General features: G+C 37.5%; 1 protein-coding gene across 1 annotated transcript in view; it reads right to left on the bottom strand.

Moving 5' to 3' along the window:
* Positions 1–19,365, bottom strand: part of LOC125484113 (arf-GAP with Rho-GAP domain, ANK repeat and PH domain-containing protein 2-like) — a 57,806-nt gene that overhangs the window by 8,897 nt on the left and 29,544 nt on the right. The window contains exons 4-7 of the mRNA XM_048601532.1: positions 19,241–19,323; positions 9,718–9,753; positions 7,096–7,159; positions 4,226–4,357 (exon numbers count right to left, since the gene is read on the bottom strand). Coding sequence (XP_048457489.1) covers positions 4,226–4,357; positions 7,096–7,159; positions 9,718–9,753; positions 19,241–19,323 — 315 coding nt within the window. The remainder of the gene's footprint in view (positions 1–4,225; positions 4,358–7,095; positions 7,160–9,717; positions 9,754–19,240; positions 19,324–19,365) is intronic.

Raw genomic sequence — 19,365 nt, 5'->3', positions numbered from 1 at the left:
AATGAATATTTAACCCAGGATTCTGGTTTTAAGAGTCAATCCACAGGCTTCCCATGATGTGTAAAACTCAACAGGGAGAAGGCAGTGAGAGCACAGCCCATGTAGATAGTCCTATAAAATTGACAGAAAAGCCTTTAAATATGGAACCAGGACAGCTGCTTCTTCACCTGGATGAAAAGCTTTTACTCCCAGGACATGTTTTGGGAGTGTGTTTTTCTTTTTATAAGAGGTAATTTCCAACTTTTTGGAGCTTACTCATGTTATCCTGTCCTCACCTCGATCTGAGCTTCACTGCTGTTGGCCTAGCCTGCATCACGGCAGCATGTTAAGCCACTCTATCGTGCGGTTTTAAAGAGAACCTGCTGTGGCAACAATAGCATCAAGAACAATAACCATCTTGGTAAGCAGTGGGAGTGGTTCTCACTGACAGGAGGGCTGCCCTTCAAAAAAAGTTAGCAGTGGCCTTTAAATTTGAGAAATGGACTGTGTATAGAGGATGGAGAGACAATACTTGAGGAAGGTAATTTTGAGGCCAAAGCATGACATGACACTAAGATGAGGATGACTTTGAGTGTTGACTGTTCTGATGGTGATGCAAGAAGGTATCCACAGAGAGACAGGCATGAAGGAAACTGTTGACGGGCAAGTTCAAAAAGACTTATCCATATCCTCATTCCAAGCTACGGCTCCCCATGCTCATTTATACCTTTCATGCCAAAATAAGTGCCCCAACCCATGGCTCACCATACTCCACATGCAAAGCTATGCCCCACCTACCTTACTTGTCCCGTCATATCTTCAATGCCAAATATTGCACTTCTACACCCATTCATCCAGATACTGTATAGAGCAATTGAACACTATAGCGACAATCAGATGTGTAAAGGCACTTTTAAAAGTTATTAATTGATAACTTTCCACTTTCTTTAAAAGAAAAGCTCCTTTTTTACTACAGGCCAAAAGTAGTGTCAATTAACTATATCATTTAAATTATGAACAGCAGAAACTGCAAGCACTTGAGGCCTCAGTCCAGTATAAGTAACAATATGCAACTGAAATAAAAGGATCAGAGTGCTATTAATCAAGCAATGCTTTCCCAAGTGCTTAGCTGTTGTAACAGTCTAATAGATGTCTGGGCTCTCAGCCAAGAATAAATGAAGAGACTTAGCACATGTGTCTTCGCCCACCATACATCATCTTAGGTAATCAACACATTGTCTGGTTTCTTCTTCCTGGTGCTACAAATCTGAAACAAAAATGTAAACTGCTGGAAGCACTCAGCAAACCAGTCAGCATTTGTGCAGTAAATAAAGTAATTGATGATGTACTAATATGAACCTATTGTCAGAGCTGCTCTGACTTATGGCCCAGGCCTTCAATGTTAATTTATTCATTATCACCCCTGAATGTTTTATCTTTGTTTAGTTTGTTGGATGGTGCTGTATTACTAAATAATTCACTTATTTTTCAACTGTAAAGCTCTACAAAAGCATATGCACTTCAAATCACTTCATCAGCTCCAATACATTCACTGTGATAAGATTCTCTGAACCTGAGAAAGTCCTGTCATCTCAAGAGCACCAACAAATCATTTCCAGTTATTATTTTCCAATGTTTGAAGTATAACAGTGGACAAAAATCTGTTGGTTTATATATTTACACCATCAATTTTCTAGCCACTTTACTTCATTAAACCTGAAATGTTGCTTTCCCCATTTGAATCTGACATAATGGATTCTTCACACAATAGCTGAATGGTACATGTACACCTGCTGCAATAGCACTACAGTTCTGTAAACAAAATGTTCATCTGCATCATTTATTTTTAAGAACATCAATTTCCTTTTGTAGAGAGCGATGCATTCAGGAGCACTGTTCCCCAAATGCTGTTCCTTGGAATATGTCTGATACTTATCAGGTAGTTTTATACATCAACACATGCTTATTACTCTTTGATGTCCACTGATTTTCACACCACACAAACTGCCTTAATCTCAGTGGTCTACTTACAATAGATTACTTCTGAAGCAGCATTTAGTTTGACTCCTGAAGGTAGATCCCTGCTGTTCTGGAGTTCTATTCCTTCTGAAGGATGCCTTTGCTTTGACAATTAAGATTTGCTCTCGTGTCCTTAAAACAGCATTTTGACTTTTCAGAAACAACAATCCCCTTTAAAACATTTTAAACAAGTATGGAATGCAATACAGGTCAAAACCAATTTATAATGCAAAGAGCATACAAGTGTAATACCGTCATTAAGTTTTTATCCTGATTAAGCTCATTAATTGCATAGGTTTCTTGTTCAGTTTATGCCAGGGATGCTGGATTGAATGACTTCTTGCAACATAACCACTATCCCATCTCTTATATCACTCTCTTTCTAATGATCTCTGTAAAATGGTGAGGATGAGTTTCAAAAATTTCACTTATAAACAGCACCTTACAATGCTCACCTGAGTTTTCTGTAGAAATTGCGTTGGTGTGTCTAACATGCTTTATGTGTGGGACACAATAATTTGCTATATGAAAACTTTGTGTCACAGTAAAGTATGGAAAAAGGACAAAGAACTCTGTTCATTTACAATCAACAGAAAAATCTCATCAGTAACATTAGGCCTAGAAATTCACAAATGGTTGAAGTTATACAGCTACTTCCTATTGATGCAAAGTGATCTTGCGTGCACATGGTATACAAAGGTAACATTATATCTCAGGAATTTGTTCTTGACCTGAATCCCACACCGAGTAGAAACATCAATACAAACATCACACACCATAAGAGTTTCATTCTCACTGTGGCAAAGTATGGATCCCTGGTCATTGTGAAATGGGTGATGTATAATGTTAAGATGGTGCATTAGCTTTTCTTGATATTTTCTACCTTTTTTATTTTTATAAAATGCACATTTGTACGTCAGGTGAGAAAGATGTTTTCTCTTCATTTACTACATATATTGGTGCATTAAATTGTTTCTCAATGCTGCTTTGTATCGCAAGACCTTCATGAATTTTGCATTAGCTACAGATTAATGATGTTTTAAATGTCAATGAATTGGTGCCCAGCTTAAAATGTATAGCATCAAAATAGTGCTTAATCAGTACTGTAAATATTTAGATTAGTTGATCTCATGTAGCATTACTCATAGAACATGTTCTATTTTCACAAGCATGGAACATATTACTCAAGAATGAGATATTAATGTGGGCAAAATATTAACTTTTGCTGCAGTGCGAATGTGTTTTTCTTTAAAGGGCAGCAGATGAAAACGCTGAATATTTTAAGATCAATTGCATTATGACCAATAAGATTAATCACAAGCCAGACTAGAATTTTCTTTGATTTGGATGTGATTGCAGAGGTCAGCCAGGAGCTGCACTTATTCTGACTGCCTGACCCAAAAAGATATTTTGATCTAGAAATCCAAACACAATGCCTGCTTCTCAAGTGCCAAATAGCCTTCTAAGTCTCTATGGTGAATAAGAATCATTGCTCATTACAAGTTATAGTGTAGTACTCACTCTTGAAACAGTACTAGTCCCTTTCATTATGCAAATAAGGGACATTGTGCACAGATTAAAATTAGCTTGCACCAGTGCCGGCAGCATTCTGTAAAATAGGCCTTCATTACATCTACCAGACAGTCCTTAATGAGACAGTTTGTTGATCCGTAACCAATAAGGCATGTTATAAAATAAACTTACCGGAATATGGAAATGTAAAGAACTTCAGTGCTCCTTGACCAGGCCACCTCAATACATCCTAAACCAATTTGCTAACATTTGAAACATCATTAATCTGCATCTGATGCAACATTCAAGATTGGCCTTGTGGTACAAAACAGCGTTGAGAAACATGTTTATGCACCAATATACAAGAAAAATGCATATAAATCTTTTTTCTCACTTAATGTACAAATGTACTATTTAAACAAAAGAAAACATTGGAAATACCCAGAAAAACAGTGGGCCATCTGAACATTATACATGACCAAAGGTCAGCAATTCATACTATGTCACAGTGGGAATGAAACTCCAGTCATAAGAGGTGCCTTGCATTGATATTCGTACTGGATGTGAATTCAGGTCAGGACTAATTCCTGAGATACAATGCTACATTTCCACACCATGCACATGCAAGATAACTTTGTATTAATACAAAACAGTAATATAACTGTAGCTGTTTGTGAACACTGACAAGTGGAATCAACTATGGCAAACAACTTACATGTGCTTGTTCCATTTTTCTGCCATCAATCTTTTTCTGACCTGGCGTTAAACCCATGTTGCTGAGTTTTGCATTCAATATCGCTGATGAAACATGCAACTTTGCATCTAGTCGCCAAAGGTCACCTTCATGCTGAAGGAAGAAAGCACATTTTGCCATCACTAAAAGACAATTCCACTAAGAATTTTTCTATCTTAGTAGGATAGGAGTCAGGAGCTAAAAACCAATGCCTGTTTATTTCAGATCAAAATCAGAGCATGTGCATGACAAATGTAATTTCCTTGCAACAGATTGTGGAGAACAAGTTTTTGCAGATGTAAAATGAACATGACATTCCTTCAGTGAGCTCATTTTTCATTATTATATGAACATACAAATTAGGAGCAGAAGGCAACCATCCAGACTCTCGAGCCATTCTAATACAGTTCTGTAAAGCTCCACTATTCAAAAAGATCATGGCTAATCCAATTACTTCAGATTCCTACCTACCCCTGATAAACTTCCACCACATTGTTTAATCAGGAATCTATCTAACTCTGCCTTTCCCACCTTTTGAGGAACAGAGATCCAAAGACTCTGAGGGAAATAAATTCTCTTCATTTCTGTCCTAAATGGCCAACCCTTTTTAAAAAAAAAAAGTGACATCTAATTCTGGAATCTCCCACAAGAAACCATCCTTTCCACATTCCCCCCTCAGATTCTGAAATATTCCAATCAAGTCGCCTTTTACCCTTCTGAACTCCAGTAGATTGAAGCCTAGCCTGCTTAACGTTTCTTCATAAGATAACCCATCCCATATTAGTTTAGTAAACCTTCTCCGAACTGCTTCTAACATGCTTAGAAGAACATTCCCCGTTTTCTAGCTATTCCTGTTTAGTTTCTTGCATTCTCCACAATACAGGCTTATGCAAAATGTCTGGTATCTCACTTATTTTTTCAAAAATTGTTAGTTATTAAAGCATTACACAATACATTATCAGCATTTAAGACTTTCATTTTTCATTGTGGTGATATGAAAAATACATACATACCAGTTTTTAGTCACTGTATAAAATTCCATTTAAAGGTGGAGCTATCCAGTCATTCTTTTGAAATGATGTGCAAAAAATTCATGTGCATGTCAATTCCCTGTGCAATTCATTTTTCACCTGACTCACAGTACTGAATCTCCTGGTCAAAACAATCAGTGCATATTCTCTGTGATAATTCCTGTTAATTTTTGACATCGCTACCATTGAATATGGTTAGTTAGAGCATCATTGTCCAACCGCTTGGTCTATGTCAGTGAAATTGACCTGTCACAAAACCATATCTTCTCATCCAGATTCCATTCAGTTCCAGAATTTCCCGAAAGATTGATCAATTTCCCCTCATCTATACGCTTCCCTTTGGTAACAATATCAGTAGAGAGTGTTAGATTTCTTATAAATAGTAATACCACACAACTTATCTTCTCTGGCATTTCCCTACATTGCGTGACCATTCTATGCTTCAAGGATAACTACCTACCTGATAATGAAGTCTGGACAAACCAGAACTCCCTACATTAAATATTTGAAGGACTAAATTCAATGCTGCCTACCAACAATTCTGAACTCTTGCTATTAATTATATTTTCCCTGCCCTGGCCTCAAGCAAAGGCTGAATCATGTTGAACACAAATGTCAGGACTGGTCTGTCCTAGATCTGAGCATCAAATTGCAAATCTAATCCTCGAAATAGACACATTAGGTCCGTCTCCACAACATTCCTTATCCCAGTGTTACTGCTGGTAAAATCATCTTTGATTTCTTCTAATGCTCTCTTTACTTGGGCCTCTTAAATTCTTTACTTTCTTCCAAAGTGTTAAAAGCCTTCTCAAAATCTACCACTTTCCAAGCTTTTGGCCACATCTCCCAACCTTTCTTCAAAGACTTAGCATCTTACTCTTTTACCATGCTGTTATATCTCTCTATAACTCTTTATACATGATCTTCACAACCTTAGTCTGTTGTCCCTTGCTTCATTTCAGACTGTTTTAGAGACAAACTAAAAGAATACATGTGCCTCTAGTATTATATTCAATTTGTAGGAACAAGTTTGCAATTGCTCTATTAACTTGTCAATAAGGCCAGAACCATTTTTAAAAAAAAATCCTCCTTCAAACTTTATCTATAATCTCAGAAATTGTCTAGCTGCAGTAAAACCCTTCGTCATTTTTGACAGATCTTCTCATGATCTAGTGCCTATTTCTATAGAAACTATAGAATATACAATCAACTTAAGGTCACAGTTTAGAAAATGATGGAAGATTTAAAACCAAAAACACCAGGAAGTTTCATATTTTTCTTGGAAATTCTTTTTCTAAGACTGATTGCTCCATGAGTCCATAATTGAAAAGATATTATGCTTTTGTTTACTGAAACAAAGCTCTAAAAGACGAAAAGAACACATGCATCTTCACCAATTTATTAATTCCAGGGCTCATTCTGGGGAATAATATTTTGTCGAAAACCTACATTATCATTCAAGCAAAAGTAATGATTATTAAAAATTTACACTGTCTTCACGATAAATAATATAACTCTGAAGCAAGAACAGGTGCCATGCTTTCCTGACTTGCTATTAATAATTTCAACACATCATGTGTAAGATTGACAATATTTACAAATTTTGCTTTAACAGGTTTTTCTAAAAGTTACTTACATAATGAACTATTGGAGCTATGATGCTGAATTTTGTTCCTACACTAGTAATAAACAATATTAATAAGGCTTCATTTTCATATCAGTGTATGTGCAAGTTGTACAAAAATTTGATAATGCTAAAGTAAAAATAATATATTGGTAAATAATTCAGAAATGTTAGCAGGATTAAATAGGACTTCCTACCTGTGCATTGAGCAAACTAACTAACCATTCCATATATGCGTCTTCCTTATCACAGCACAAATACCTGTCAATACATATTTTACAAATTAGAATAATGTCTTCAATTACAATGTTTATCTAGAAATTATCATAAAAGAGAAATCAGTACAAAAAGAATCTATTTGTCCTATTTTACCTGCTATTTTAACGTTGGGAACTACTTACCCTAAATTGGTGCCTTCAATGGTATCCAGAGGTAGGGACACTATCACTGTGCCACTCATCACCATTTTTCTGAAGTTTGCCTTGTGATAAGGCAATTTAGAGGCATGACTAACTCATTCAGCTTGTTTTGCCATTTAAGCTGAATCTTAATTTTAATACCCTTGCTAAACAAAAAGCCAGCAATGCTAGTTTTGAAATTTTCAAAAGGCCTAGCCTCAGCAGGTTTTTGAAGAGAGCATTGCAGAATTCCATGAATCTTGTGTTAAATAATTCCTTCTGACATCACCCCTGAAGGACCTAGCCCTCACTTTGATTATTTTTGACCAATCTGTTCGGATGCTGAGGAATGGGATTAGTTAGGTGGTTGTTTTTGACTGATGTGATGATCCTTTTCCAGTGCTGTACATCTCTCTGACTCTATGATACACCTCTGAGGGAGATGGAGCTTGAATCCAGATCATCAGGTTCAGAGGTAGGGACACTACCACTGCACCATAAGATTCCTATCTGTAATTCTAAGGTTATGTCCTCTTGATCTGGACTCCTCCATTGAGGAAATATTTGTTCAACATCTACCGTAGCAAATTCATTAATGATCTTTACCAGTTCAATTGCATTGTCACTTAAGCCCCCACACTTGAGTAAACAGAAGCCTAGGCTCTGCAATTACCTTCATAAAAGTAATAATTTTAGCTTCATATTATTAAGGTGAATTACAGCCTCTCCTGTGACAATATATCCTTTTTGAGGTGTGATGTGCTTAACCAAATAAAACAGCCCAAATATAGACTAACCAGATCTTTTAATTACCACCACTCTATTCCTGATCTCTTAAGATAAGGGCTAAAATTGTTAGGCTTTTTACATTTCTTAAAAAAAAATGCCCATTATGTTTTTCTAGAAGTGATTCCTGTAAATGTGCCTCTAACTAAAGCTCTCGACTCCCTGGTTCCTACCTTTTCACCTGTTGGAAAATACTGATTTAATCTTCTTTAGGTCCATTATAATTATCTTTACATTCCCCCATGAGAAGCTTGATTTGCCACAGTTTACCTCACTCATTTCTATATAACAGTGCCCATTTGCAACTTTCTGCTCTCATCTACATTACTTAGTGGCATCAGCAATCTTGAAGATACATTCTACGAATAAAATGAAAATTTGTGGCCCCAGTACAGATTGCTGGGCCACCACTAGTTGTTTCTTGTAAATTGGAATACAGGCATGTTATCCCTACATAGTAGTGTACCTCTGAAAAAATTCATGAAACATGTCAAAATGTTGTCACCAATTCCATGTGCTTCCATTTGCCCTCTTAGTCTTGTGTGTGAAGCCTTAGTAATTTCAATTGGGTTAACTGGACATTACTCATGACAGTTTCAGTAACCTCCCTAAAACTGATGTTAGATTAATATGCATAAAATTTCTTGGTTCTCTTTCCTTCCTAAATAATCAAGTGATACATCCAAGTTTTAAAGCCAAGGAAAGAATTACAGAATCTAGAGAATTTTGAATCATCATGATTAAAACTTTTTAAAATTTTCTCACTGATTTATTCTAATATCCTGGGATAGAAATTATAAGATCCTGGAGATTTCTGTTGTCAGTCTCATTATTTTTACCATTAAAATCTAATTAACTCGTCCTTTGATTTATTTTTTTGATTTTCCTCAGATCACTGGTACTTGTTCGTCTTTAATTAGTCAGACTATAAAACAATTATCTAACAAGTCTACCATTTTTTGCCTTTCAATAAGCTTCAATATTTTTGCTCAAACATTATGTATACCCAAAATGTTTCGGCTGACTGGGCTTCAAAGCCTAAATAGTTGGAAACCATTCAATTTCTCAATAACTTGATGAAAAACATCCCTTCCATCCTCTCCCTTTATGGTTAATAACAGCTTTAACATTGCAATCTCCTGTTTCTGATTTCTTGACATCAAAATATTCTCAAACATGTTGTACATAATCCTGACAACTTTTACACAGTAGAAATACTGCCTAGTAAAAAGCATTATTTCTGAACTGTCAAATTTATTTTACTGCAATCTGGTGTTGTTGTCTCAAAATACATGATTTCAGTTCTTATCAAAACACCTTCCATTTTCATAACATAGTTCGTGTCATTAAAAAAAATCCTTTTGATGTAATGACTTGCTTGGTCTGATGAACTAATCACTGAATTTCTTTGCACAGTCTTACAAATCTCTTGCTTTGATCTTTATTCTAACTGTTCACCGTTTGCAAATTGAATATGCTAAAAGGATCTCACAGGATTCACGTGAGTACCTTGTGTTCTTGCCATACCGTTGTTTTACTTTTCTACTCAACAGTTTGATTGCTGCAAACACTTCAAGTAACTTAAAATGTAACACATTAGGACTGATTTGGATAGGATGTAATTTCAAAACTTACCACTGCTGTTTTTCTGAATAAAGTGTAAAGCCCAAGCTGTGCAACAAGAAAAAACGGACATATTAAATATGGTTCCTGCTCATTCTTTAGAAGGCAATAAACAGGGAAAGTACTTTCATCAAGAAATGGAATTAGTGGAGACAAAGGATTAATAAACAAGAAGAATTGAAGATTCCAAGATTGTCATTATCAGTAAGTAATGCACAGACTAAAAAACAGGAAGTGCAATCATTTCAAAAGGAATGAAAAACTTAAAATTGCAAATCAGCAAAGTACATAAAATTAATTAAAGACCATGCAGCTCGAAACCTGCCCGTGATATGTTGTATTTACCAGGCTAATGAGTTCAGGGATCAGAGACTCACTTAAGTTCGACCAATTGCACATTCTCTTTTTACTAAATAACCTTAGTTAATTGTGACATCTATCCTAATGATTGATAAAATATTATTGTCCATTTTCAGCAAAATATATTGTACATTTGGTAAGCACGGTGGACTTTCACTTTAAAAGTTCAATCATGTGACATTATGACAGCATCATCAGTCATGATGGGCGGGTAATAGCTCAGTCTAACCTTACTGTCTGTTGAGTCAACATCTCCTATAATAAAGCTCCTGGTGTTGTTGACCACCTCCGTCTTCAATCCTTCTTGAAATGTAACATATATAAAACTGCTTTTGGATTAATTCCCTCGAAAGCATGTTTTCACTGGAGGAGGTTTGATGATGAAATAACAAATCAGCAACTCTTGCAATAATGAGTCAGCCCACTATTAACCAGCACTAAGTATTAATTCAACTTCTTATGATGGAGGCACTGAGATAGTAGATGATAGTTAATTTTCTTCACTTAGAAATATTAAGTAAAAAATATAATAAACAGAATATTGCAAAACAGGTAGACTTTGTCTTTTTCAACATATTTAAATAAAAGCAAAATCTTACATGAATACAGTGCCTTAATGTCGTAGATTACTCCAATTCACATTTTTTAAGTTGACAAAATAAGATGTGGGACAGAAATATTTTGAGAGTGCGATCAAAGGTTTGAGGTTTTAAGCTAAGTATTAAAGGAGGGGAGGGAGGAGAAAAGATGGATATGTTCAGGGAGGAAATTGCAGATTAATGCTTAGAAAGATAAAGGGACAGCTATTTATGGTGCAGTAAAGGGAAGGTGGAAATGCACTAAAAAGGCCCAAAGTGATTAAGCTAAAAGAGTTAATAAAGATAATGAGGCACATTTAAACACGAGGATAAGTTCCAAAATTGGGAGAGCTGCCTCGCACACTCGTCAAGCAATAGCTCAACATAATCATTCTCATGCACACTCTACAGAAAATGTCTTAGAAAGTACCATAACCATCCTTGGATATGTTCTGTCCCTCCAGCACAGTGGTATACCTGCCCTTGGAACCCTCAATGTGGATTCTGGACCTCATGATCTCTCATAGCTTCAGATCAGTCATGGGCCAGGAAACCTTCTGCTCTCCCCAGCCCTTGGCTAATGAATTAATACTCTTCCATGTTGAACACCATTTGAAAGAAGCATAGAGGATGGAAAAAGGTACAGAATGTACTTGGTTGAGGGACTTCAATGTCCATCACCAATAATGGCTCAGTAGTATTACTACTGACTAAGCTGACCAATTCCTACAAACCATTGCTGCTAGCTTGCTGCAGGTGGTGAGGGAGCCAGCAAGAAGAAAAAAATATTTTTTACCTCATCCTTACCAAGGTGCCTGCTGCAGTTTCATCCGTACATGACAGTATTGTTAAACGTGACCACCACAAAATTTTGTGGAGATGAAGTTCCACGTTAGCATGCAGGATGCACCATATTATGTTGTGTGGTACTATCATTGTGCTAAATGGAATATACTATGAACAGATCTGGCAGTTCAAGAACGGGCATCAAATGAGATGCTGTGGACTATCAACAACAGCAAAGTCATACACCAGCAGAATCTGCACCGTCATGCTCAACCCTGGTTCAGTGAAAAGCATAGGAGGTCATACCAGGAGCAGCATCAGGCATATACAAAAATGAAGTGTCAACCTGATGAAGCTACAAAACGGGACGACTTGCCTTCCAAACTGAATAAGCAGCAAGTGATAGACAGAGCTAAGCAATTCCACTACCAACAGATAAGATCTAAGCTCTGCAGTCCTGCCATATCCAGTCGTGAATGATTGTGAGACATCTCATTGGAGGAGGATGGTCTACAAATATTCCCATCCTCAAAGATTGAGGAGATGGGCACAACATTGCAAACATTTGCAACAAACTTCAGCCAGAAGTGTCGATTGAATGATCCATCTTGGCCTCCTCCAAAAGCTCCTCGGCGTCATAGATGTCAGTCTTCAGTCAATTCGATTCACTCCACGTGACATCGAGGGACAATTAGAGGCAATGGAAATTGCAAAGGCAATGAGTTATGACAATATTCCGGCAACACTACTGAAGACCTGTGCTCCAGAACGTGCTGCACCCTTAGCCATGTTGTTCCAGTACAGCTACAACACTAACATCTACCAAGAACGTAGAAATTTGCCCAGGGTGAAAACTGGCTGCAATATTTGCTCATAAGAAGTCAATAGCTTAATAGTTTAGGAATTTGGAACATTAAGAGGACATAATAGATACAAACAAGCTTTTTCTTTTGTGATTGATTGTACTGAGGGTGTATTATGCTAATATCTGGTCGGGTCTGACAGAGGTGCCTGATACCAAATGGAATTAGGGAACAGATGACGGTTATATGTTAATTGAGGAATAATAGGTGAGAACTGGATGGGAAACAAGTGCTTGTTAGTTTGTTATCTATGAGTTGAAATTAAATTCTGACTAGAAACAAATATGTCTGGACTCTGTCTAACCAAGCATTAACCTCTAGTATCTATCTAGAATCTATCGAAGAGGATGGTTAGTTGTTTGTAGTTTAGAGATTTAAAACCAAACCTTTTAAAAAAAGAAGCTTCATAGGAAGTGGGGTCTCTGCCTGAGCCACCATTTAATTGCCCTTGCCTAACTGCCCTTGAGAAGGTGGTGATGAGCTACCTTCTTGAATCTTGTTGTCCTTGGGTTGTAAGGACACTCACAATGCTGTTAGGATAGGAGCTCCAGGATCTTGACCTGGAATAGTGAGAGAAGAGTGATATTGTTCCAGGTCAGGGTCATCTACAACTTGGGAGAATTGCAGAATCTGTTGATTTCTCATGCATCTGTCCTTAGTGTAATTCAAAGAAAACTCCTGTGGAATGGTTGAATCAAAAATTGAAGTATTCGGGTATGATTACCTATCCCTCTTTTCTGAATGTGAATCTTGTGGCTGTGGAAGAATGAAGCAGTCATGTGTACCAGTATTACTCCTTTGAATCTTTTGCTGCCACACAAAATCAGAATAAGAAGCAACATTTTATTCACAATTGGAGACTGACAGTTTGGATGTAGATGAAGGTTTGGACAAATTGATAACTTTCATGGCTAAAAGATAGCAAAACATTTATTTACTGTTTATATGGCATGGTGAAATTTGGACAATTCAGAGGGGAAATCGATCCGTAGAACTGTACGTAATAAAGTTTAGTACATTGTATGCAAGACTGCAGGAATTCAATTTGGAAATTCCCAAATCTGTGAGGGGCATGTGAGTCATTGGACTATATTGACTTTAGACAGAACTCTTGGTATGAGATAGCTTTGCAGATACATATACCTTGCTGGAATAAATCTCAAAAGCACTGAAAAAAAACATTTGTGGGGAGCATTCCTTTCCAGCAGCATTTCTGATGCAAATGGGGCAATCGTGATACAACAAAAAATGGAGGACCCTACGTTCACAGACTGACAAGGCAGTTTGGAAATCCAGTTACAGGCAACAATATGAAAAAAGAAATTAACCGAGAGAAATGAATTCCAGAAATACTTTGAAAAGATTGAGAAGCAAAGGGAATGTGAAACTTCCAGTAAATAATGAATTCCAGAATGTCTATGGTGTAGTCAATACGTGTTTTAGGTATGATTCAAAGTACAAGTATACGATTACTGACTCAAAGGCATTACAGAGTATTTGAAACTAAAATGAAATGGAAGGTCGTGGAGATAGGGATCAAAGAGAGTGCACTGTATTAGTGACAAGATGTTTCAGATCAGTGATTGATGTGTTGCTGACAGAATCAGAATTGTGCAGTATTAGATAATGGATCCATATTTACTGTGTGTGGACTAGACTCATTGAAGTGCTACCACTCTCGGCAATAAGGATCGGAACAAAGTTAAGGAATTTATTCCAAATGTGGTCGAACCAAAGTCCTATACAACTGTAACATGACCTGCCAACTCTTGTACTCAATACCCCGTCCGATGAATGAAAGCATGCCGTATGCCGTCTTGACCACTCTATCCACCTGCGTTGCCACCTTCAGAGTACAATGGACGGAAACACCCAGATCTCTCTGTGCATCAATTTTCCCCCAGGGCTTTTCCATTTACCGTACAGTTCGCTCTTGAATTGGATCTTCCAAAATGCATCACCTCGCATTTGCCTGAATTGAACTCCATCTGCCATTTCTCCGCCCAACTCTCCAATCTATCTATATTCTGCTGCATTCTCCGACAGTCCCCTACACTATCTGCTACTCCACCAATCTTAGTGTCATCTGCAAACTTGCTAATCAGACCATCTATACCTTCCTCCAGATCATTTATGTATATCACAAATAACAGTGGGGCCAACACGGATCCCTGTGGAACACCACTGGTCACAGTTCTCCATTTTGAGAAACTCTCTTCCACTACAACTCTCTGTCTCCTGTTGCCCCAGCCAGTTCTCTATCCATCTAGCTAGTACACCCTGGACCCCATGCGACTTCACTTTCTACATCAGCCTACCATGGGGAACCTTATCAAACGCCTTACTGAAGTCCATGTATATGACATCTACAGCCCTTCCTTCATCTATCAACTTTGTCACTTCCTCAAAGACTTCTATCAAGTTGGTAAGACATGACCTTCCCTGCACAAAACCATGCTGCCCATCACTAATAAGCCCATTTTCTTCCAAATGTAAATAGATCCTATCCCTCAATATCTTCACCAGGATGTTGCCTGGTATGGAGGGCGCTAGCTATGAAGAGAAGTTGAGTAGATTAGGATTATTTACATTAGAAAGACGGAGGTTGGGGGGGGGACCTGATTGAGGTCAACAAAATCATGAGAGGTATAGACAGGGTGGATAGCAAGAAGCTTTTTCCCAGAGTGGGGGACTCAATTACTAGGGGTCATGATTTCAAGGTGAGAAGGGAAAAGTTTAAGGGAGATATGCATGGAAAGTTCTTTACGCAGTGGGTGCCTGGAACGCGTTGCCAGCGGAGGTGGTAGAGGTGGGCACGATAGCGTCATTTACGATGTATCTAGACAGATACATGAATGGGCAGGGAGTAGAGGGATACAGATCCTTGGAAAATAGGTGACAGGTTTCGATAGAGGATCTGGATCGGCGCAGGCTTGGAGGGCCGAAGGACCTGTTCCTGTGCTGTAATTTTCTCTGTTCTTTGTTGTTCTTTGAATTTAAGAATTCATCAATATCAGATTCAAGGACGATAACAAGTAGTTATGTGTTCACCACCATCCCAGATCTACGCAACTGTCATCGTACGAAGTGAGTATTCATTTACAACTGGGGAAGCTTGGTACAAATTAAGTTGCAAATTAAATATTTTGCATTCTGGCAACATAAGAGTTAAAGTGATGTCCTTGAAAGGAAGTGCACGTTTTTTACTCTCATCAACCTAAATGGCAACAGTGATAAATAGGTTGTTAAAGGAGGATGTGAGGAAGACAAATGTCTAGCTCTATCAGGCTCAAAGCTTAATTAGTAATTGCAGCATACGTTCAAATATTACAAACAGGATATTGACTGAGAAAGAGGCAGCACCAAGACATGCAGAGCAAAGGCTAGAAACTCATTACTTTAAGAAGAATTAATCTAATACCCAGACAAAAGAACTAAATTTCTTTTTAATAAGAGAAAACTAATTGGGCTTCGAATTTGAAAAGGTAAGAAAAATGTTGGATCATGGAGAATAAACAGACAGATTCCAACATTATTAGTAAAGAACAGTATCTTGGTCTTTATAGCTGTAGCTGAAATATCTGAACTTGTACGACAAGCAACACAATCGACTGATCTTCACAATTGGACAGGACAGGCCAAGCTATATTGATTGTCATTACTTTAATGAGAAATTACATTTATCAGTTTTGCACTGGTTTGATCTTCAGTGTCAAGTTCTGCTATCCTCAGCAATCAATCACCAAACATATGTTCTGTTCATGATGAGTCAATGAATTACTGAAATGATTTATAAACTTTCAGGTTTAAAAGGTTGACTTTGTACTAGTTGCAATTATCCTCCAGCAAATGTGGGATCTCCTTTGATGCAGAACCTCTGATTGAATCCTGCCTCACTTGTATTGTATGTTTTGTATTGGTAACATAATTTCTTAATGCTGCAAGATGTGGAACGTAACTGCACTTTAAAACAGCTGAATTTTTGTTGGAGCCATTTAACTTGTAAAGTTAATGACAGTTAAATGCTCTCTTAGAGTTCTATTTATACCTCAAACATTGCAGAGTTTTATTACATGGCCAACTGTTCCCCAGCTCATTAACATTAGGAGAACACAAGTAACAATTCTGTTTTCAGCACAATGATTTGGAAGTGAGTTACCAAAATTCTCAACAGAAAGTATGATTTAACTATCACTTTGTATCAGGCTGGAGCTACCTTGCCATTGTAGTGCAAAGTTGAAGTTACATGACCAACAGCTACAGTTACCTACCAGAAGTGGTCTTAGACCTCTTGGCTTAAGTGTGTTCAGATTGTGCAGTCATCGGCAGTCAATGTTCAGCACTGCGTATTTGTGACTTGCCAGATACTGAGGCAGTCCATGTTCAAATGTAACAAGACCTGGATAATATCCAGGCTTGGATTGACAAGTGGCAAGTAACATTTGCGCCACACAAATACCAGGCAGTGACTGTCTCCAATAAGAGACGATGCCACCCCTTGACATTCAATGGTGTTACCATCACTGAATCTCCCACTATCAACATCTTGGGGTTACCGTTAACTGGAAACTCAACTGGATTTGCCATATAAATACAGTGGCTACAAGATCAGGTCAGAAGCTAGGAATACTGTGGCGAGTAACTCACTTCCTCACATCCCAAAGCCTGACCACCATTTACAAGGCATAAGTCATGGGTGTGATGGAATTCCCCACTTGCCTGGATGAGTTCAGCCCCAACAACATTCAAGAAGCTTGATACCATCCACGTATTCAAGCAGCCCACTTGATTGGCACCACATCTGCAAGTATCCTGCCCTCTACCGCTGATGCTCAGTCACAGCAGTGTGTACTATCTACAGATGCACTGCAGAAATTCACCAAAGATCCTTATACAGAACCTTCCAAACCAGAGGCCAGCTCCATCTAGAAGTACAAGGGCAGGACACAGCAGATACATCGGAACATCACCACCTCCAAGACACTCAGCATCTGGCTTGGAAATATATCACTGTTTCTTTACTGTCACTGGGGTCATAATCCTGGAATTCTCTCCCTAAGGCCATATTGGGCCCACCTACAGCACATGGACTACAGGAATTCAAAAAGGTAACTCACCACCACCTTCTCAAGGGCAACTCAGAATGAGCAATAAACAGCCAGCAACACCCACATAATGAATACAATTTTAAAACAGCCAATCTGAATCCTATGTTGCTGCTTTTGTATGAATGTACTGTCAAAATCAATTCATATCAAACTAAAAAATGTGGTTACAACAAAATTATTATACTTATTTCACAAGACATTGGACTTCACGCTTCAAGAGCATTGGCCATTGCTAGACATGTAGCCCTTAATTCTGTGGCTTTAGCTATTACGCTCATCCTCCCCAGTTTTCTAACCAGTGTCGATCTTACATGTCTATTATGATAAGTCAGCTTTCTGATAAATTAGCTTGTTAGTACATATCCTACCTGCGGTATTGCTGAAAGGAAGACACAAATCTCAAGGCTTTTTATTTTAAAATCATCAGGACATTTCACAAGAATATAAAGTTAAGGGGAAAACCAACATTTATACTGAATGAGAGGAGAACATTATTTGGTTGGCAAGTAGACTCTGATTGGTAGAGGTTTTGCCATGGAGATACACCAGTTAATGTTGATTGACAGTTAACTGCCAGACTTGGCTTAAATTTTAAAGGCAGATTAGCTATGAATAGTCAAGGCATTTGCCCTGAGAAATAAACCTGCAAATAGCTACAACTTATTTTATTCAGTTGAAATAGGCTCAATGCATGTACATATTCTTTCTGTCTGCAAAGAACAGGGCCTGTGTGTTAATGCTATACTCTCAGTATACTGTGTGACTGACTAACAGTCAATTTTAATTTGGTTATCAGCATAATTCTTTGCACAGTCAGGATTATCTAGCAAAATGCTGTCCAATTGCAAAAGTTACTGCAAATTCTGCAAGTACAGGCAGATTGGATAAAATCAGTCCCTTTCTGAGGGCAAGTAGTTGATGGGATATACTACTTGATACACCGGACTTCGATAGGTCAGTTGAACATATTTTCTTTTGGAAAGCATACATTGTGGGGTGATTTCATACACTATTAAACTTGATGAATGGTCTATGTCTTTTGGATCACCAAAGCCTGTCTGCTCTCTTATAGATGTAAGAAATTTCATGGTGCCAGTTAAAAGAATAGAAGTGGGCTTCCTGATTTCCTGGTCATATTTCATCGCTAAAGTAAATTATCCAGTCATTAGGATTGTTGTTTGTGGGGTTTGCAGTAGGTGAATCAACTGCTTGTTTCCTAAAACAATGACAATACGTAAACATTCTTTCTTGGTTGTAATACACTTAGGAAGATCCTCAATCTTTCCAAGAACAACCTTTTAACTACATAGGATAGGAAAAATCAGAGTTCATTCATGACCTACAAACATTGAATTAGCTTGCATATCAAGACATTTTGCTTTTTGCAAAAAGTTATCAATATTTAGAATAAATTGTTGGCTTGACAGGCAAGTGCAGATTTGCTCCCAATGATTAAAAAAGAAACAGCTGGGTGAGTTTCTTGCTGCGTTCAACATAAATTTGAGAAAGACAGGTTAAGTTTCTGAGTAAATACCTCACTTGGTAATCTCCCAAACTCATTTTGATGATCTAAAGAGGGCAGAGAAGGATTTCTAAGATTTTGGGCCTTGAATTGGCCTCTGATTTTATAATTTATTTTGCTTTCTCCAAGAGATTACATTGTGAAAAGGAATTATGATGTTTAATCACAATGCCTTGTGTTTTTATACATTTCATATTGCAAATGCAAATAAGACAATTTGCATTTTGTGTAAATGTGTCTGCCAAATCAATTTACATAAATAAAACATTGCTTCATGTCTGAACTTGTGTTCTGTCCTCAATTACAAAATATCCTTACCTAGTCGGAGGCTTCAGTTTCTTTTTCAGGCCAAGGTACAGTTTTAAGGACTTCATAACTACTTCTCTTTCAGTTTTATTGCTCTGTAAAAGTTAAACATTATAATTAGTAAGCAAATTGAAAAG

This window comes from Rhincodon typus, chromosome 1 (genome assembly GCF_021869965.1).
Source record: "Rhincodon typus isolate 14 chromosome 1, sRhiTyp1.1, whole genome shotgun sequence".
Classification (NCBI taxonomy): domain Eukaryota; kingdom Metazoa; phylum Chordata; class Chondrichthyes; order Orectolobiformes; family Rhincodontidae; genus Rhincodon; species Rhincodon typus.
The sequence above is the reverse complement of the archived record's forward strand: the minus strand, read 5'-3'. Positions and strand labels throughout refer to the sequence as shown.